This window comes from Gymnoscopelus microlampas (genome assembly GCF_963454915.1).
Source record: "Gymnoscopelus microlampas genome assembly, chromosome: 7".
Lineage (NCBI taxonomy): Eukaryota > Metazoa > Chordata > Actinopteri > Myctophiformes > Myctophidae > Gymnoscopelus > Gymnoscopelus microlampas.
Genome location: NC_139944.1, coordinates 22,626,776 through 22,649,455, shown reverse-complemented (window position 1 = coordinate 22,649,455; position 22,680 = coordinate 22,626,776). Strand labels below are relative to the sequence as shown.

Sequence of the window (22,680 nt, the reverse complement as noted above, 5' to 3'; positions counted from 1 at the left end):
AGAGAGAGAGAGAGAGAGAGAGAGAGAGAGAGACTAATAGAGGAAGAAAGAATGAGCTCTTCCGGAAAACAAACTGTCACAAATAGTTTGTTACAGGAGATGTGTGCGTTACTGATTGAGACAAAACACTGTCATCACATGATTCATTATTTGACATTTATATGTAATAAAGTAATGCTGAGTGAGAAAAGTTAAACAAAGTCCACTGTAATGGAACTATACTTCCTCGTTTTGGGATAGGCTACTAAGGACCTAGAAAATAACAAGGGCACAAAATGATTAATTTTGAATGAGTGAGAAAGGCAGTAAAAAGGAAAGTTACAAATGACAATATCCTACCCCAGTGTTTCTCAAAATGTGTCCCGAGGCACACTGTTGTGCCGTGAGACAAGTCCAAGTGTGTCTTGGAATTTTATGACAACCACACATTAGTATTGCAATATATACATCAATACAAAAGGTTATTAATATTTTTTATTTATTTACTATATCAAACACTCATTTACCAATTTACCAAATTCTATAACCAACCAAAAATATTTTAACCACTTTCAACCTGCTGTCATTACATTTAAATGTATTTAATTTGATTTTATTATAATTTTGTTCACATATTTGCCAAAAATAGCAGTTCTACCAGCTCACGATGCGTTGTGAGCTCAGATATTGTCAGAAATGTTTGCTATGTATACAGGTGTCCCATGAGATTCCATGCTGTACAGTTCACTGCTGTGGTAAAAAAAACACACACACAGCAGAACTTGTCAGCAGATGCAATGTTCCGATAATTACATTTTTGAGAGGAAACTTTTGTTAGAAGAAAGAGTATAAAACAAGATAACGTGGCAGAGAAAACAGATGTCTATGGTCCGTTGTTGTAAGTACAAGAAAATATGGCAAGGCAGAATTTACAGATGCTATCTGCTTTTTTTCTGTACAATCTGTATAACATGGTGCATAGCCTAATCTTGTTTATGTCTGTGTTTTTCTCTGAAATAATATTACACAAGTTATTCCAGTGATACATCACTTATCAAATATTTCTAGGAGGCATCTGTTTTTTACTGTGTCTGGTCTGGACAGATGTTAATAACACAGCAATCAAATTTGACAACAGAGCCAGAGCTGCTATAGCACATCACTTTATGTTATTCTTTCTGGATGTCTTTTCATAACGCTGCTGTCGGGCAGAAAGCTTGTATCTCAGAATTTCAACCTTTCATGTTTTTTTTTGTAAATTAACTAGAGTCTCGGGGGGCTACGCCCCCCTCGACCCCAGCCGCGCACGGGGCTCTAGGGCTGTGATGGCGCGCTTATTTTGGGGTACCAAAATGGTGGGATAGAACTTTCCAAAAGTTCAAAAAAAAAAAAAAAAAATTGAAAAAAATGTTTATATATTTTTTTTACGTGGGGGTCCGCGGATCCCCTGGTGGTCCGCGGACCCCCTGGGAGTGTTGGGACCCCCCTGGAACATGGCGGACCCCTTCGGCTGTTTTTTTTTTTTTCATGAAGGTGTTTGCTTGTTTCTGGCGCAAATGTGGCAACACTGATATTCAATATGGGGGACCCCCGGGTCCCCTGGGAGTGTCGGGACCCCCGCCAAACATCGCGGACCCTTTTGGACCCCCGCGAAACATCGCATGCAAGAGGTTGCACATGAACTCTGCAGCCGCACTGAGGCGCTCCAACACAAACACTCTGATGATCCCCTAAATCCATTCCAGGGTTTGAAAATACCCACTTGACAAAGGGGTGACGTGCATCACCGTTCCAATGACCAATAAACTCCACTTCGGGATTTCGCAAAGACCCACAAAAGCGTGCAGTAGTCCACACACACACACACACACACACACACACACACACTCACACTCACACTCACACTCACACTCACACTCACACTCACACTCACACTCACACACACACACACACACAGCGTGCTGAGAGCTAAAGGGAACTAACCTCGCATCACTAGTCTTTCCAGTTTCCACCTCGGAGGAAATAAAAGGTAACACAAATGGTGTACACGAAATTTGGTCCGCCTCGCGGTTTGGGTCTCGCTGGGCGGTGGTCGGCGATGACGCTAAGGAACAACATGGCCGACCGTAATGTTGTGAGTTTGTGTTGGCCGCAATTAATTATGCTGCGAGGGGGCAGATGTGTGCTGAGCAGTGTGAAGTGGCCTACAGACTGCGCGTAGTCATTCTGCGCGTTGTGGCGTGTGTTGTTAGTGACATTGATATGTTGTTTTTGTGTTTATTCCCACACAGTGGCAGGGTTTGTTTTTGGGTTTTGGGTTTAGCAATGTATTATAGGATGTGATTGTGATACTTAATTGTGGGTTTTATAAATATTGAACCAATGAAAATTATTTATTGGTATCACAATGAAAACACAAGAGTTTTTTTTTCTCCATTCCCTGAAAATGAACAGTTTTGGACGGTATACAAGATTTCTATCCAGCGACTATAAGGCAGGTGAAATATGCTGGGTTGTTTTTTTCACTCACTAATTCAAGGTCATATCTGCACCATTAGCCACTTGAACCATAGCGTACCTATTCTGGGGCGATTTTTCAGTGAAAATACAGTAGCCGATCTACAAGCTTGCGACGCGTTGTGAGCTTGTAGATTGTCTATTTCCAGTGAAGATATTTAGTGTAGAGCTAAAACAGGAGAGGGACTAGTATAGAGCCTTGGGGGACTCTGTTCAACTAAGTACAGAGTTTAAGTGGTTAAACACGACAGTGGACACATCAGTGTTCAATTTGTTCAAATTTAATTGGAGGGTGGGTGGCTGGGAATGAGGTGTGAGTTTTTTGTGCTAATAAAGGGGAAGGTCATCTTGCCCCCTGCCAATGTTACACAGTTTATTTAGGATTCCTATTAGCTGGCCCAATGCAACAAATAGTCTTCCTGGGGTTCTTGAGATAATACAAACATGACTGACAAGACAGGAATGGTTAACTCTGTTAAAGGTTTGGCTGAATACAGTGACCTGGAACTGAATGCTGAACTCAATTAACAACATTCTCACATTCTCATTTGATGCCAGAATGATCTTCTTTTCTCATAATTAGCCACTTATAAATATATCAGATATATCAGCTATACTGCATCGGATACAGATTTAATTTTCTGTTTGAATCCAATCCAATCATAATCCTGTGGTTTGAGATGTAACAGAGAGGTTCAAAGCTACTGTAGCACCAGCAATGTTCTGACTCGTTCTCAGACCAGAGGGCTCTTTTGGTTTTGGTTAATCCTCAGATTTATTACTGAATTAATTGCTTAATTACTTAAATAATTGCTTAATTATTATTAACTCTGGAACTTTGGGTAGATGATTCTTCATAGCATCTATCCATTACAGCATACTGTGCCTTTCAGATATTGTATGGTGTGACCCTATAAGGTAAAACCCTCCTGGCCCACTGCCAGAGCTCCCATACAAACCATTTAACGGTTGTCCATCTACAGGACATATTTATAGCCCTATGGGCTGCTTCCACTTATGCTTGAAATGCAATCCAGAAGTGGGCCATTTACTGACACATTTGAAACCCTTATGTACAGTATCATGCCAAGGTTGAAAATAATTAAAAAGTGAGTTTAAAACATCCAATCTGGATAAGCGATATAGGCATTGAGCATCAAATGGCACAACAGCTTATTGTACATTATTCAGAAGACACAATTGTGCATCCTTTAGTCATATCAGATGCCTATATTGTTGGGTAAGATGACTTTTTCCGATATTTCCAGGTCAGGGATTATTTTAATAAAGAAATCAAACAGATAGAGGGTATTGAACTTAATCTGGTCAATTTATTCATGGATGCGTACAAAAAAAATCCCTTTCGAACTCATGAGCCAGGACTTATATCTGTATAAAATCAAAATTGTAAGAAAGCCATCACCCAGAAATGGCTACAGGTCACACCACCTACCAAAGAAGATAGTTATGTTATTTCACAATCCTTGTGATATACTGTAACGCCCACCTCAACACAATTTTAATGTTTATTTGTTTGTCTTTACTTTACTTTTTCTTTTCCTTTACTTTTTCTTTTCTGTGTATGTGCCATTTTTGTTGAATTTTCTACCTGGAGAATAATAAAAAATCAGTTACAAAAAACAAAAACAAATTCTGAGCTTGAAGCGTCATTGTGAGCTCATAGAATTAAAACGAATGCTGCCGTTAAAATGAAATACAACAGGTTTTACACCCCTCTCAGATTGTGTTTGGTGTGGAGAGATGATAATGAATATGCATTTTGAGTGTGTGCATGCACATTGACTCCCTGGTACCACCTTGTTGCCAAGCAACAAGGTGGTGTCCTAGAAAAAAGTTCAGGCTGAGCGCACAGAGTTGGATGCTGGTTCAACAAATACACTATTGATCACATTTAACGAATCCATTGTAATCGACTGTTTTGTTTCTCAAAACACACACACACACACACACACATTCCAGACTGAACACAGGATCACGTTACACATATTGACCACAATGATACATAATCTGTTTTTTCAGTCGAAGTTGCAAGTGATTAGTATGTGTATGTGTACCCATTAGATATACTAGAACCATGAGTATCCAAACCACAGACTGCAGAACTGACCCACTGATCAATTTAGACCCCGGTGTCAGGTACTGTAGGACGCCGGGTTGTTTTGGATCTATTTAATTATTTCTTAGGCAAATTGGTTTTGATTAAATGTAAGATTAGAGTTTTTTTTATCTGTATTTTGTTATTTTAGAGTTATTTATTTCCTTGTGTTTTGTTTTTTTTCACCACTTTGGAATTATATTTTTGCTTAAAAAAGTGCTATGCTCTGTATTTTTTATTGCCTCATGCTTTCATGAGATGTTGTATGAATCTTAATAAAAATCAAATCAATCCAATAATCAATCAATTATCCTCTGGCCAAGTGGGGGTTCCATCTTGGCACTGACATATATGCCATCTGGTCTGAGGTCACCTTATATCCACTCTACTCTGCCCTGTTGAACTCTTACCAGCAATCTAGTTGCATAGACACCCAAATGGCTGAGCTCAACTGTCCTTTTTAAAACATAGAGTACATACAGAACGTATCATGACATCCACGCATGTGTCCATGCACGGACATGTGAACATTCACATGTGTGAGTGAATGCATTTGACACAGACGATTATTGTCATCACATTGTGTAACAGACAGCTCACCCAATAACTCTCAACCTTTTCTTTACGTCTCTTACAGAAATAGATGAAGATCGTCTCCCAAACCAGCTATACAAGGTAATCACGATCTACAATTCTAAGGTTCTAAATCATTTAATTCGGGCTCCCGGGGGGCACAGAGGTAAAGGTTCTTGCCCACCACTTCGGAGATTAGGGGTTTGAATCCGTCGTGCTGCCTCTGGCTTGGCCGAGCGTCCATAATGAACAATCGCCCGTGTTCATGGGATGGAAGTCAGGCTAAGAGGATGATCTCTGTCGCTGCAGTAGCGACTCCTACATGTTAATCAGGGCACAGTGGACCTAGCATTGCGTTTCGTCCTCCCATTCAAACTCCTTACCGTCAGGTGAAAAGAAACAGACTTGATGTTACGCGTTTGGAGGAGACACATGATTGTATGTGCTCTCCCTAGGACCAACTGTTACAGTTAGCAGTGACAAGGTATTAGAATAAGTGGGTATTGGTATGACAACATTTGGGAGGAAACTAATTGAATCGTGGATCTTGGGATCCACATGAAACTCCAATGTGGATCTCAGACTTAATTTGGGCAGCCTGTGATGTAAGTTGTCTATAACGAATCACTTCAAATTGGACTTCATTACAACTAAAGTTAAATATTTCATAAAGTGAAAAATAATTAGTGGAGGCACTTCTGTGGACATTTTCTCTTCCTGACACACGCACACGCAGGCGCGCACGCACACACACAAACACACACACACACACACACACACACACACACACACACACACACACACACACACACACACACACACACACACACACACACACACACACACACACACACACACACACAACCCCTCATGGGGCTAGAGTCTTGCAGAGCCACGGGAAGGGGAAATAATGGTCAAAATAGGATTCTAAACAATTTGGTTCCAGTTCTGTGGGGCATATCACTGTTTTTCAGTGCTCACATGCTGAACTGAGCTTTATCTGTGTTTTGCAGGCAGCTTTGTTGAATTCCCCTCGACAGCGGAGGAAAGGGCAGAAAGGAACACCTACCATGAAAGGTGAGAGCTACCATTTTCATGGGAATTCAATTGCCCGCTTACTACTTATATTATGAATTAACATTTTTTATTATATTAAGATATTTGTGATGCACAAATCAGCACTGAGCTCATCTTACCACCCCAAATGAGTCCCAGTGTATCTCAGTAGATTGTTTAGTTAGCACAGATTCTCAACATGGGGTCTCTAGACCACCAGGTGTCCTTGAGGGGGTTCCAAGGCCTCCCAGCTAAATTATACATAGTTAGGAACCAATTGAACTGTGACTGTGAACTGTGACAAATGTCTGTAACTCTGAGAGTTAATTTAACTCTGGGACTTTACAGTGTAGATTGGTGTCCCAGAGAAACACATCTTATCAAATGTTGTTACCAATTTTGACCTTGCTGTACAGTTGCCTCAACAGAACACAGTGCTCTGCTGTATACACACGACAAAGACACAACATACACTAAAGCTTCTGTTATATTTAACAGCAAAAAACACATTCTTCATCACACTATGCACCTCATCTATCTATAAATACCAGGAATCTTTGTACTGTATGTATGTATGTATGTATGTATGTATGTATGTATGTATGTATGTATGTATGTATGTATGTACAGTATGTACGTACAGTATGCATATCTTTTGCATCTCGAGAACCGCTCATCCGATCAACTTCTTGGTTTGCGGGTGTATTGCTTAGTCAGATTCCCAAGGAAGTGCAGTGTCGAGTGTGGAGTCGACCGGATGAGCAGTTCTCCATAACTGACCCACTCTGAACGGGAATGTGTTCTGAACAGGGCACCCCAACTGGTCACTGCACTAGTGTAACATAACCATCGGTGGAAAGTAACTATACATTTACTCAAGTACTGTAGTTTAGCACAATTGTGAGGTATTTCTAATTTCCTTGAGTATGTACGTTTTTGATACTTTATACTGTACTTCTACTCCACTACATCTCTGATGTAAATATTCTACTTACTCACTACAATTATTATTTACTAATTACTTTGTAGATTAAAATGTTGAGGTTCTCTCTGGGAGTAACAAGGATGGATAGGATCAGGAACTAGTATATCAGAGGGACAGCGCATGTTAGATGTTTTGGAGATAAAGCCAGAGAGGCCAGACATGAGATGGTTTGGACATGTACAGAGGAGGGATAGCGAGTACAGTATATAAGTAGGATGCTGAGGTTGGAACTGCCAGGCAGGAGGTCTAGAGGAAGACCAAATAGGAGATTTATGGATGTAGTGAAAGAGGACATGAAGTTATTTGGTGTGAGAGAAGAGGAGGCAGAGGACAGGGTGAGATGGAGGCAGATGATTCGCTGTGGCGACCCCTGAAGGGAAAAGCTGAAAGAAAAAGAAGAAGACTGCCAATTAAACCCTATTTTATACTCTGTCTACTCGAAAATAAGCAATCTACAAGAGCTTGTTTTTTTAAGGCTTTTACTTTAAGTAGCCTACATCTTTAAGCACATCTTCATGCCTATGCTTTTTTACTTTTACTCAAGTACAATTTTGATTAGAGGACTTGTACTTGTAACAGAGTATTTTTATTTAACTTGAGTAAAAACAGAGTAAAATCAGAGTACATCTTCCACCATTGAATATATTGCACTACACGGGTGACATTGCTGTACTGTATATGTACTGTAGATTCCACCTTTTTACTGAGGTTGCTTCACTACAATGTTTGCTGCATTTTAGTGGCTTTGTCTGAGAGAATTGAATTGGAATTTAAATTCTGTTCACATTTCAGCTGTCAGAAGGGGCAACAACAAACCTGTCAGAGAGACACTAATTATTTGCTCATGTCTGTCCTATTCACAACACTCTGATGTATCAGCATAGCCTCTAGCCATTGCCGCTTTATTGAGGTAGGAGACAGGCAGCATTGTAGCAAAGATGGTTAATTTCGTCTTGGATTGTAGGTACCACTGGATACACAGGATAACAGGATTTCTAACTATGAACTATGAATTTAAAAGCACCTGTCATAATGACAGGATGACAAACAAATTTAGGATCTGAGCATCAATTTCAGCTACAATTTAGGCATATCTAAGATGTATGACTCCAAATGTGGGCAAGGTTTCTGCCCGATCAGAGCCCCATTGACTTTCATTATACAATTACAATTCAATATTTTAATAAGTATGAAACACTGGTTCTCAACGTCCGGTCCAGGGACCACCAGGGGTCCAAATGGACCAATATGATAATAATAACTAGAAAACAATGCTCCTCGGAGCAAAGGTCTACGCGAGGTCAGGTAGGTTATTGTGGGCCAGCAATGTTTTAGACTATAGAGATAATGTGAACCGATTTGCGTGATGTTTGGACAAAATCTGTAGGAGTAATAGCAAAAAAATGTGTTTAGAAAAAATCTGCCTCCTGGTGACGCTATAACACGACAATGTTATAGTGTCACCGGCCTAGTGGGAATGTGCTGCAAAGTGTCACGGCAATCGGACGCTGCTTTCATAACTTGAGGCATTTTGTTCAAAACAAGCCACTCCTCCAAACTTTACATGCCAATCTTAGCCAATCAGGATGGAATATGAAAAACATGACAGATTTGTGTTGATCACATGACTATAGAGATAATGTGTAATATCAAAGTAATATAAAAAAAAATGTTCGGCAAAAATCGGCCTCCTGGTGGCCGATGTGAAAACTTTAGGGCAGAGGTTTTTCCATAGCCTTCCAGGAAGTGTGCGTGCAAAGTTTCACTCCGATCTGTTCAGTTATACAAAACGTGAATCAGCCTGTTATAGCGCCACCATTAAGCTGATTTGAAAAATGTGTAAAGTTTCACAGCAATTGCACGCTGCGTTCATGATTTGAGACATTTTGTTCAAAACTGAGCACTCCTGCAAACTTTGGAAGCCAATTTTAGGATGAAAGGATGAAACATGAAAAATGTGACAGATCCGTCTTGATCACATGACTAGAGAGATACACACGGATGGACAGACAGGGTGCAAAACATAGTCCCGGCCACGCCTTCGGCCTGGCGTAGACAATAATAATAACTTGAATTTATATGGCGCCTTTCAAAAACCCAAGGACGCTTTACATTAACAACATGAGTGTGCAAATAGACCCGACCCTTACAGGTCCATTCGGTTCCATTTGTACACCCTCAGAGTTAAAATAACACAGAAATACGCAGTGTAGATTTGGGTCCCAAAGATAAAACATCTTATCAAACAGCTGGGGGTCCTAGAAATGGAAAAAGGTTTAGAATCACCGGTGTAAAACATTCATTTAGATTGGAGGTACTTCTTTGACCTATCGGGCCTGAATTCTTCGCTCTCCCCCCTCCTCCTTCAGAGCTGCAGTTCATGGTAGAGCACCACCTGTACAGGCAGCAGCAGGGAGCCGGGGACGAGTGCTCCTCAGAGAGCTGCCTGTCCGACCGGCCCAGTCCCGACTCCGTCCCCGCTGGGGAGGAGCTCCCGCACGACGACGAGGACACCGCAGAGGCCTTTGAGAAGCTGCGCTGCCAAATGGAGGGTACGTATACTCTCTGAGGGAGAAGTAGCAGTAAGTAAGTACCCTTGGGATCCAACGGTTCCCGAGCCATGTGGCCCATAGGGCCAGAGCCATGTCCCCTGCTTCTGGGACCGGCTTCGAATGCCATCAATGCATTGAATGGGACATTATCATGTTTTATCAGGCCATTGAATGGGCAAAGTAGGTGACATACTGACCTACCCGCGATTTATCAGACCATTCATTGGGGTAATCAGGAGATTCTGACCTACCCGGAGGCAGAGCAGTCCCCACAACATGATTACTCGGACGGCGCTGAGTAGGCTCAAGCGAACGTCGCAACATTCGGCACGGCAACTCACTCGCTTTAGCTCGCTCGGTGGTGCCTCACGTGGCTCCAGTTCGCTTGAGACTGCGCGCCTCAGAAATGGTCCGAAACCGAAACTTAACTTTATATAAGTCATCTCCGTCGGTAGGTCAGTATGTCCTGATAACACCCAATGAATGGTCTGATAAATCGTGGGTAGCTAGGTCAGTATGTCGCCTACTTTGCCCATTCAATGGTCTGATTGCATTGAATGATGGTCATTCAATGCATTGATAGGATTCCGAATCAGGTGCTTCTGTAGCATGAAGGCAGCTTGATGTACAAGTACACCTGTGGGCACATGACACTAGTATGTCGCAGGGTACAACCCTTGAGTGCCAAGCAGGGAGGCATTGGGAACCATTTTTATAATCTTTGGTATGACCTGGCCGGGGGATTGAACCCCGACCTCCCGATCTCAGGGTGGACACTGAGCTGGGGACACTGAGATGGGAAGGATAAAATGAATGGAGGAAAGGTGAAGGAGAGGGAGGGAAGCTGGGGTTGCAGGTATAGATATGACCCTGAGTAAAAACAAGCCTTCCAGTTCCATTATATACTGTAGCACCACATAAAATAATGAGTTTAGCTATTCCCAAGGTCCACTGGTGGTCCGTGAGTATATTGCAAGTGGGCCCCCAAATAATTGGCAAAGCAATATATGCAAAAAAGTCATGTCTTCTGAGATTGTCCAGAAAATCCAGAAAAGGTTGGGAACCATTGAGTTAGGTGATTTACAATAATACAAAAAGTAAGAATAACATTAAATAACCCATACACACTATACATACATAATAGATATGTCTTAAGGGGCTTTAAAACATTATCAAGGTTGGCTGAGGTTCCCTGAGGCTTTGTAGGAGGCTGTTCCGGGGGGTGGGGGGTTGGGGTTTTGTCGACTCATAGACTTCAGGGCTTGCTGAAATAAAATGTAAGAGATAATGCAGGACAGACACAATCTAGATCTAGATCTAGATCTAAATTGAGAAAACAGGGGCGAGGAGAGAAAGGGGGACATAGAACTATGAAGTGGAGACAAGCGTTTGAGGAAGGAGGGATGGATATAGGGGGATGCAGAGGTGTGTGTGAGAGGTGGAGATTGAAGGACTTTACAGAGGAGAGGGAGTGATGGAGAAGGATGCTAGATGACACATAAGGAGGTCACTGCAGCAGCCTCTGAGAGATGAAAACGGAAAGTGCATGAGGAGAGAGAGAGAGAGAGAGAGAGAGAGAGGGGGGGGAGAGAGAGAGAGAGAGAGAGAGAGGGGGAGGGGGGGGGGATTAAAGGACTATACCAGCATCAATAAATGTGTCTTTTCGTAGCTTTGGTCATATATCATAAACATAGACAATTTTTCCGTTAATTGGCTCTAATTTTAGATGTAGCGTTTGTTTACATTTTATCCGAAGTCATTAAAATCTTACTGAACTTTTCAACAGCATTGCATTATTAATAAGGCATAAGGCATTTTGAATTTTGTTTGAAAAACTATCTTTTCTCCGGGGAATATTTTTCAGCTAGACTTTTTTGGATCAATCAACACTTTAAAATGTTTCATAACACAAAGGGACTATTTAGATCGTGGAAAAAAGAGACAAAAGGCAAAAAGAGGAGGAGACGGAGAGAGAGGGAGGAAGGATGAAAAAGAATAGAGGGCATGCAAGCATGTATAATGTAATGTAATGGGGTCGGGACAGAGGAGGATCAGCATTGATAAAAGGAGTTGAAGAAAAGACGAGGGAAAGACGAGTAAAGGAGTGAAAATGGGAATGCTGACAAGGAGATGCTTAAACGGGCCAACAAAGTGCCACCTTGGCACTTTCTCTCACTCGTCCCTGACAGATTCATTACATTTAGCAACAAAAACACACAGCTCAGCATCACGGCTCTGGCCAAGTGATTCCCTTTAGTGCTCCTCCTGAAGATGGAGACCATAACGTGGTCATCTCCAACGCTTGCTGTACTGTACTGTTTCTGTGCTGTACTGTTTCTGTACTGTTTCTGCACTGTACTGTACTGTTTCTGTGCTGTACTGTGTCTGTACTGTTTCTGCACTGTACTGTATTGTTTCTGTACTGTACATTAACTGTGGGCACTGTTTAATTTTATGCAATTTCCTTGAACAAAGCCAGCGACAGCTTCTGAGAAAGCCACACAGCCCCTTTGAGTGCAGGGTCACGGGATGAAGGCTGTGTTGTTGTTTACTTAAAGGTTGCAACGGCAGGGCTACAAATTAACTTCTCTGATCCACACAAAAAGAGCAAACGGCAAGCTAGGGGAACAGCAATCAATGGTCATTAACACCCGTCTGGTCAACCGTGGTTTCATTTGTAGACCAGCTTCAGCATGAAAGTAACATACCGTATGTCTATAAATGTCAAATGGAATCGATTGATGAGATGGAGTGGGCTGGATCGGTCAATACATTAAAACAGGAAAGTCGTGGAATAGTGGAACACTTGGTGACTGGGTGGCTTTGCCTACGGGGGAAAGAAAGTGGAAAACAATTTAACTAAAAAATAAATAAAAAGCCTATAATCAGTGGGCTACATGATTAAAAATACACACTAGTTAAGTCTAGTGCATATCGGCATAGCTCTGGTCCAGAGCGTATATCGGCACAGCCTTCCTCAGGGTGTCTTTGCCTTTGATGTTATCATCATTCATTCTTCCTCAGTCTATCTCTGTGTCTGTCTCTCTATACTATCTATCACTCTCACTGTCACTCTAATTATTTTTCTGTCTTTCTGCCTCTCCTCGCCTGACCTCCAACAGAGTTTTCACGGGAGAGCCTTTTAGAAGCATCAGGCGGACTGGAGTGCCCCCTCTCCAAAGAGGAGGTGGGATGTTCCAACTTCCCCATGGTAGCAGAGTCCTCGTCACAACAAAATAGTACTCAAGCAGGTACAGTATATACAACATGATTAAGCAGAGAAATCCTGTACAGTATACATCCATATTCACTTCATGGCCCAAACCCACAAGGGACCAGTCATTATTTCACCATGCTACATTTATTAAGGCCAGTTAAATAGCTGAAATGCTTGACTTGGCCTTGTGTAATCATGGCAAGTCAACAAACATCTACGGAGGGCTTTCATCTGCACTTCACAGAGCACTGCAATGACTGAAATGCCCTGGGAGGCTTCCACATGTGAAAGTGGAAAGATGGCAGAGGCTGGGACAGGACATTCCACTGAGCCCTGCATTAGTGTGTTCAAAAGATTTGAGTTTCCTTTCAAATGATCTGCTCTCAACGTGATCCTTCAAACATGGTTTCAAACAGCTTTTAAACATCTATTTTATTCAGTTACATTTTATTCTATTGCCAAATAACAAGTAAAGAGATTTTACATGTAGAGCAAGCACTTGCCGACAGTGGCAAAGAAATACTACCCTTTAACGGGAAGATACCTTGAGTAAGAACCATGTAGACTCTGGGTGGGCTGGGGGGGGGGTCTTTCTTTCGTCTATTTTCTCTATGACGCTGTGCCAATCTGGACAGATTTGTTAAATTGCTGTTTCCTCACCCTGCACCTTTCTCCATTTGTCATTTGTCATTACAGACACAGCAGTGGCAGTGGCAACAGCATCGAGTGTGAGTCAGACAGAAGAAAAAGCACTCTGGTCTGCGGACGGGGAAATAAAAAAGTCTTCAGTACACCACAACGCAGTTCAATCTGAACCAGCCAAATGTAGTGACTGAAGAACCACTGTTCTTTATAGGTACAGGAACATCAGGGTATCTATAGTTCTCTACAGTCAGGCCTTAGCTGCACCTTCGCGTCAACGTGAAGGTTTCTACACTTAATGTGTCAAACTTCGCAAGCAAAGGGATGGTTGTACAATTGTAATAGATTTGTTTTCTATATTTTAAAATATCTGATACAAAAAAAGGTGTATACATTAGATATTTCAGCCACCTATAACTCTAGTATGCTTTTTTGGAAATGTTGTCCTGGTTATGAAAGGTCACCTACATTACACACAGCACTGGGTTTACAGTAACAGTCCTCTCTAAGACCAGGACCCTACGGTGCTTCATTTTCAATGAGAAATAGTTTAACGACATGAACCCTAGCATCCCTATATTCTGGGCATGTCATAATAGGTGAACTTCTGGCGAGAAAAGGCAAACATTTGACGAAGATTGCAGATCTACAAGCTCACAACACGTCACAATGTGATGCACTGTGGGACTGTAGATCAGCTATTTTTGGCAAAGAGAAAAAAGGGGACCAAGTAGATCCCAGTCAAAAAAGTATATACGGTTTAAATAATTAATTGTGTAAAATAAATTAAATAAATAAATAAATCAGTTTTTGAAATACTATAAATAATAGACACAAATTTTAATTATTTTCCTTAAATTATAATTTTGTAAGTCCGACAAGCTGTCATTGTAAACTCATGTTAACTGTTTTTACATTATATTCCCATCATTTGTATCACTGAAGTGTTATTATGTGGTTATGAGACAATCCTTGCAAAACTAGAGAAAATAATTAATGGACAAGTCCGCCTTCAGGTTAATTCAATTATTTTTGAAGGTTTTCTAGTTTTTTGTCTGCCACAACACAAACAATTAAAATCCTAGCTGCCAATAAAGACTTACATTTATAGTTTATTGTTCACTATGAACAAAATAACAGCATTCCTGTGTGATTTCGTCTGTTCTTTTGTGGCGTATTTATAGAGAATGTTTGTTCTGTTTTGAATGGTAATCAATGTACAGTAGGAAATACATCTGGGTTATTTTAGTTCAACTTTACTTGAATTGATTAATGGTTACATCTGTAATCTAAATTTGTTTGATACAATAAAAATATTTAAATTGGCAGTGTTCCTTTGCACAGATCCTTCCTTCTTTCTTTCTTTCTTCTTTCTTTAAGGTTCTTTATTTATTTATTTCTAGTGTCTAGGCCCCGCTTTAATGTTTTCATTGACACCATGTTCGGTAAATAGTCCCAGAGAGTCACTCATCTATTTTTAGAAAACCATCACCTTGACTGTGCAGGGAGGAGCAGGCTGGAGGCTGTCTTCAACAAGGGTGTTAAGCTCATCTGTGATGGTTAATTTACACACCACTGTACGGTGGTATTGCGCATCGAAAATAGAAGATCTACAAGCCTGTAGATTGCATATACCTCAAAGGGGGTTTAAGTGAAAGAATGTTGTGTTAAATAGCGATCTGATAGCAATCATTGCTATAGTGTTTGTTCAGTAGCAGAGTTCTCCCCTGCATCTCTCCAGCTCTTTAGTAAACAGACAATACGGCAAATTATATGGTAAATTACCTTATTATCTCTGTAGGGTTCTCTCTCCTGATTGGATAAAATTGTTATCCCAACCTGAAAATGTATTTTCTGATGTAGCTGGAGAGACAGGGAGACAGACCCCTGTTAAATGAACAAACATTCTACATCAATGATTACTATTGGAATGTAGAGCTTTAACTTCAGGTTTTCTTTTCTTTCCTTTTTTTTTTTACAAAGAAATGTCACTTACAGTACACCCCCTTTAAGTGAACAGATGTGTTCTTAGAACTGAGATGTTTTTGGGAAACCCAATCCAGTACACTGTACAATCCTGACTGTTAATTTAACTGTGAGTGTGTACCCAACACATGGGTTACACACAAATGAGTTACAAATGGATACATTACCAAAGGATTTTACTGCGTATACATGGAGCATTTCAATATCCATAAAACCATTTTTCAGATAACATACAGAGAGATAGGTTCTATTGAGATATATTTTGGAAAAGGATAGCCAGGAGGAGGATTGAAAACATCCAGTGAAAGGACTCTGGCTGACACATTATTGTACCATTACTCATGTGTACTATTGAGGTAGACTTCGACTATTCTCTTAAAATAGCCTCCATAACCATAAATTATTCAGTGGACCAGGAGGCATGGGCATAAAATCACATTCATATTTCATAAAAGGGCCCCGTTTTCCCCAAATACATTTTGTAATACTGCAGCAGTGTACAGTATCCTATATCTGAGAGACATAAACCTTTTTCTTTTTCAATCTGCTTATTAGATTTTTGCCGTAATTCAGAACATGCAAAGATACACAGATAATAGTAACAGTATGAAATCTATTTTTAAATGATCATTAACACAGATACACAAATACTGAAACATAAAACAAGCCCCCCACCTAATACTCAGACAATATACAGGAAGAGACAAAATAAAATACAAATGTACAAAGTACAGAAGCCGCTTCTGTGCACGTGGTGAACAAGTGGAGACATCACTCACTGTAGCAGAGGGGGAAAAATGCAATGAGGATGATACTTATTGCCTGGCTTCTACATAATCAATAAAGGGCTGCCAAGTCTTATAAAATGTTTCTGTGGAACCCTGTAATGTGTTTTCTAATTTAAGGTGTTGCATAATGTCTCTATCAACATAGTGAACGTGGGAGCCTGGGCCTGTTTCCAGTTCAATAAAATCAACATTTGTGCCAAGAGGAGACTTACAAATCTAGCAACTGTGGACTTGGGTCCTATAAGAGGGCTGTTTTCTCCCCGCCACCCCAAATATAGCCATCACTGGGCCAGGTTCTACCTCGCTTCCCAAAATTTCTGATTAAAAATAGAGTTCCAGAAATTAGACAAATTTGGGCATAACCAGTCCAGAACATGTGCCCCGGAGTTGCTTACAACTCTCGCACAGGGGGTCCACATCAGGATATATTCTGGAGAGTTTGACCCTTGAGAGATGAAGACGATACAACAACTTGAACTGTGTAAGACCATGCCTTGCTGAATGCACACTCTCCTGCGCCTCTATCCATTGCTCCTCTGTTAAGCTAACACCCCTAAGTCCCCTTACCAGGCCATTTTAGGGACGTAACTAATTGACTGGATAGATGGTCATAAGCTGATATTTTAAGAATGTGAAGAAGTGCGTTTGAGGCAGATTACATTTACTACATAACAAATCAAAGGAGGCGAATATACCATCAATATAAGATCTTTCAGTCTTGTGATACCGTTTTGAGTCCATAATTGAATGTAGCTGTCTAATAGACATTTACCTTTTAACCACATGAACCCTATATACTTAGTTGACCAAGGTCCATTCCTTTTTTCCGTTCTACACCAAATATTTTCGCTGTGAGCTTGAAGATCTGCTATTTTTGCTGAACGTTCGCCTATTATGTTATGCCCAGAACAGGAAGGCTAGGGTTCACGTGGTTAAAAGTAGTCTAGGAGCTTCTTCATGTTTTACAATGTGATTATGTTAACAGTATAAACAGTGCAGTGGAATGCATGTACTGTATGTACGATGGTTTCTAAGCAGAACTAAACCCTAAGGTGAAGTCCTGACAACAGTTTTGTGTGCGTGTGCGTGTGTGTTTGTGACAATTCTGTTTTGAAGAATATCTTTTCTTGAGAAGAGTGATGATGATGGCATAGATTGAATTTTTCACTTTTCACTTTCACACCTACTTCGCACCTAAATTCTTATAACTGTAAGGTATGCTACTATAATTGAGAGGAGTTCACTCTGGAGAAGTGACCTGGAGAGCTACTCTGTAGCCCCTCCTGCTGGGGAGTAAGAGAAGTCATTATAGCTTACAGCCAGGGGCAACAACAGCGCCCAGAAGTTCAAAAGTATATCATTATGAATTAGGAGCACACACAGCTATATAGATCTGATAATGTACCTGCGGGAATAACGCCTCTGACCTTTTGGCTTGTAGATTTTTTTTTTCTATCAGGCCACCATGGTGCAAGCAGGTGTAGATGAAGATATGAAGATATAAGAAGATAACACACTACTGATTTGTTGATCTCGGAAACACAAGATGTTGACACACATTAATTGCATTTAAAATGCATCACTTCAGAAAACAAATTAAGTGAAGTCATCATAACCTGAAAGAACCTGAAAGGAGAAAGAAATGCTTGTCAAATGTCAATGCAAACTCCCACATTCAAGCTGGAAAGGGGGGGGGGGGTTACCGGTCTAGTTATGATGATCATTTCATATTATCAGGCATGATAATTATGTCATATAGAACATCATGCATATGCCCAGTGGTGTAAAGTAACTACATCTACTCAAGTACTGTACTTAAGTAAAAGGTTGAGGCATTTTTACTTTACTTGAGTATTTAACGTTTTCAGTGCTTTTACTTCTACTCCACTTCTCAGTCTTCTCAGAGGCAAATATTGTGCATTTTACTCCACTACAATTATTTGACTACTAGTTACTAGTTACTTTGTAGATTTTGATTACAAAACATACATTAACCACTTCAGCCCTATACATTTCGGCCATTTGAAAATAGCCGATCTACAAGCTCACAATGTGTAGCAATGCAACACATTGTGAGCTTGTACATCTGCTATTTTCAAAAGATTTTGATACAATTTCAACATTTGAAAATTGTGAAATGGGACATTCTTCATAATGAATACTTTTACTGTTAAGTACATGCATGCAGTACTTTGTACTTTTACAAAAAGTTTAATACGGGACTTCTACTTGTAATAGAGTATATCTACATTGTAGTGTTGATACTTTTGTAATGTGTGTTGCCCAGCCTACATTATTACCTGTGGAAGCGGACTGATTATAGCCTGACACTCAGCCTGAATTTGCATTTCGTTTCACGCCTGAACATATTTTTTAATGGGCGTGGCTAGCGATTCACGGGCTGGAGCCAGGCTTGCGCCCCGCTAGAATAACTTCCGGGTCCAAGTGTTTTAATGTTAATAATAATAATGTTAAATCATAATAATAAATATATACTTTGTACTTCTATGATATTAGCATTAAGACCCTTATTAACCCTCAATGGTTCATTTCTGAAAAAGGAGGTTATTGTAAAAAGATTTACGGGTTCCAACATGTTGTTTACAATGAAGAGTGGACGGCGCTGGTGCCTTTTGGACCCGGACGTGACATCGGACTACAAAATTACGTCAGACTTAAGAACCGAATATAAAGGGACACAGGAAGTAGGATCGGATTCGGCAGATTTACTTTTACTGTGTGTGTGCGGGGAACGGTGAAGCTCCCAGTTGGCGCGCAGCCAGAGAACTCTGAAACAAACAACCACGTACTAATAAACTATTCATTGGAAATACAGCACGCCTGAAGACTGTTTGTGTGAGTCCATCGTTTAACTGTACGATGACAGGGCGGCATGTTACACTTTTACTTAAGTAAAAAATAAGTTATTCCACCACTGAATGCCTGCCCTTCCTACCCATAGACTGTAAAAAGTTCCTACCTCACACATGGGCTCTTTCAAAACAGCAGGTTGCTGCCCCAGCCCCACACTGCACCGCACCGCGCGCCACCAATTTTATTATGACGCAGATTAATTAATGAAATGAAGCCTACTGCATTAATGGAGGAGGAGATTTGACTACAGTGTTGAAGTCGAAGTGGTTAGTAAAGTATCCATTTCAAAACGTGTTACATTACGTAACTTTACGTGTGAATTTGAAATGTAATTTGCATTTGAGAACATGTCTTAGGCATTTTTTGCTTTGCAATTTAGTCTGCTAAATTGTCGGTTATTGTTGTGAATCGGGCTTTAGAACTCTCAATGCATTTTTTTGAGGGAAGTTCTCGCTCGCGCTGTGTGTCCCAGAATGCTGGCTGCCGCTGCGACTGTTGCGTATCAATCAGTGGTGGAAGAAGTACTCAGATATTTTACTTAAGTAAAAGTAGCGATACCACAATATAAAAATACTCTGTTACATTGAGAGCTTGTAGATAGGCTATTTTATGTATAAAATAGGAGTAAAATGGTTAATGTAATGTATCTGCAAAGCAACCAGCGCCTAACTAAAGTTTTCAGATAATTGTAGTGGAGTAAAAGTACCATATTTTGCCTCTGAGATGTAGTGGAGTAGAAGTAAAAGTATTGAAAATTGGAAATACTCCACTAAATAAAAATACCTCAAAATTGTACTTAAGTATAGTACTTGAGTAAATGTACAGTTCCTTATTACACTTATTACACTTACCGCTGGTATCCCTTTGAAGGTTTAGTAAAATCTCCACTTTTACACGAGATAAGACTATAAACAGACCTGCACGCTCGCTGAGATGTCATTCACCGCATAAAAATAAAATAAAGGTCGTGTAAGTGATATATTTTAGGTTAAAACAAAACTTTTTGTTTAACGGTTAAATAGGCCTATTCTGAGGCTAATATCTCTCCAGCTCTTTAATAAGAGGCCTTCTTATTCTTAAAAATAGTCCTTCATTTTCAGGTGGGTTGCCAATTTCCTTAATCATTTATCAGCTTCAATTTGATAGTTTTCTAGTTCCAATTTTGTCAGCTAAAATGGTGTTTCATATTAAACTTTTTCATAGATTTCATATAGATGGCTTCATTTAACAGCACTATCATCATCAGTGTTGTGTAAATTAATGTTTTTCTTTGTTTGTTTACACATTATCTTTTCTATGTTGGAATCATGTTCATAGGCTATGTATTTTCAGACTTTTAATGTAGTATAAAATACAATAAAGTCCTATCACACAAAGATTTGGCGGCCCCTTTGTAGTAACTCTGAGGAGGACCGCCTAGGGGTCCCAGACCCCCTGTTGAAGAAAAAAAAAGTATAATTGTCCTCAGCCAGGAGGAGTTTGATAATGCAAGAGGTTATCTTATTAGGTGACACTTATAGTGATTTAAAGGAGACTGAGCAGTTTGGAAATGGGTCACTACTGCAGTCTGAGCTTTTATTGGCAATAAAGCAGACACTACTGTCCTGTCAGTCAGCACAATCTCACTAACTCATGCTGCTTCGGCCGGATTGTGCTCGAAAATACAGCTATTACCATGTTGGCAGGTTCCTTACACCAGTGGTTTTCATACTTTCTCAAAGGACCCCCAAATTAATATGTATATATTCACTGAAAATATTGTGTGCCAGGGACCCCCATACAAGATTTGTGTTAAAATGTTTAAAAAATGTTTCAAGATTTCTTTCAATATTTTTTGAAAATACAAGCTCACAACATGTTGCGTATATCGGCTATTTTCAAATAATCAATGTATAAAAGGGTTAAAGTGGTTAAACTGCTTTTTATGATTATTCACAATTTTTGCTGGGAATCCCCTGGAACCCACTCAAGGACCCCTGGGGTCCCCAGAACCCACTTAGAGAATTACTGCCACACTGATTAATTCAATCTCGTTTTTCTTCCAAACCAGCTGACATAGATAATATACCCTAGCTAACACCATAATAAAATCAAAGTGAAACAACAGGTTCAGGGAAAAGGCCAAGTTTTGTGGTATATGAAGATCATGATACCTTTGCAATGTTTGACTTATTTTACCACCTTCTCAGGTCAGGGTCCCTATTGAAACTTTTTGATCTACCACACCAAAATAAGGATGATGATGAAGATGATGATTGTTGGTAAGTAGGATACTCTATTAAACTGGCTACTAAATACTTTATAAATTGCACAGGTATATATTCACAATTGCTCAATATCTTTTCCAAATCTTGTGAAAATCTACAAACTCACAACAACGCGTCGCATTGCAACGTGTTGTGGGCTTGTAGATTGGCTATTGTTAAATAGCCCAAGTATAAAATAGTGTTTAAGAGAAAGTGTCTCAATTTAGATCCGTGGGCAAAGAGTTCCAAAGTTTTTCTCCTTTACTCCTTTACACTTTTCTGCCCGAGAACTACAGTATGCACAAAATCTCCAGAAGTATACTGGATATTTGGTGCTATAGAGGTTTGAGCCTCCTCAAACCCCTGATAAGATATAACAATTACATAAACGGTAACAATATTTACATCTGTTACAGGACCTGAGGAGATGGAATTTACAGATCAGTCCATATCCTCAAATGAGTGTAGCCCAGCGGCCCACGGGTTCCAAAATCCAACCCTGGCCATCACGTACACAATTGAAGAAGTCAGAAATAAGAAGACAAAGTCTAGAAGAAGACAACGGAAGGTAGGTCTGCTCTGCTGTTCCTACCGGTCATTGTCTGTGCTATTCAGACTATTGGTCGCTGTCGGGCAGAAACCTTATATCTCCATATTATTATTTTTATGTTGAATGCCCTACTAATTCATTGTACAAGAGTGTCGCATAAAAGTAACAAAAATATATACAAGCTCATATAGCTTTTGACTAAATAACTACATTTGATCCATAAATCCATTGGTAACACAGATTATTTTTGGGGGATATTCGCTATTTCCACCCAACAGCGACGTATTGCTCTGTCCCAAAGTCTGAGTGGCAATGAATCATGTTCACTATCTTTTTGGCAATGTAATTGAAGGCTTATGTGAATCCATGCTTTGTGGGTGGCTGCTGAGAAAGGATTGTGACAGGAATGACTGTTGTATTGTTGTGTGTGTCACATGATTGGCTGGGTGGGAACTCTACCTCATTCACAGTTTTGAGGGCTTACAATGGTTATGTAGCGCTATATTGGAACACTCCAATATGATTTATCCCCCCGCGGCCGGGGGGGGGGGGGGGGGTACTGCGGCCGGAGGTGGTGCTGCCTAAATACCTACGCGGCA

At 40.3% G+C, this 22,680-nt stretch overlaps 1 protein-coding gene across 1 annotated transcript in view; it reads left to right on the top strand.

Annotated features, from left to right (window-relative positions):
• LOC311048347 (protein phosphatase 1 regulatory subunit 1A-like) overlaps positions 1-14,886 on the top strand; it is a 33,999-nt gene extending 19,113 nt beyond the window's left edge. The window contains exons 3-7 of the mRNA XM_084061578.1: positions 5,250-5,287; positions 6,199-6,262; positions 9,596-9,778; positions 12,901-13,029; positions 13,692-14,886. Coding sequence (XP_083917704.1) covers positions 5,250-5,287; positions 6,199-6,262; positions 9,596-9,778; positions 12,901-13,029; positions 13,692-13,831 — 554 coding nt within the window. The 3' untranslated portion in view covers positions 13,832-14,886. The remainder of the gene's footprint in view (positions 1-5,249; positions 5,288-6,198; positions 6,263-9,595; positions 9,779-12,900; positions 13,030-13,691) is intronic.
• Positions 14,887-22,680: the final 7,794 nt, after the last annotated feature.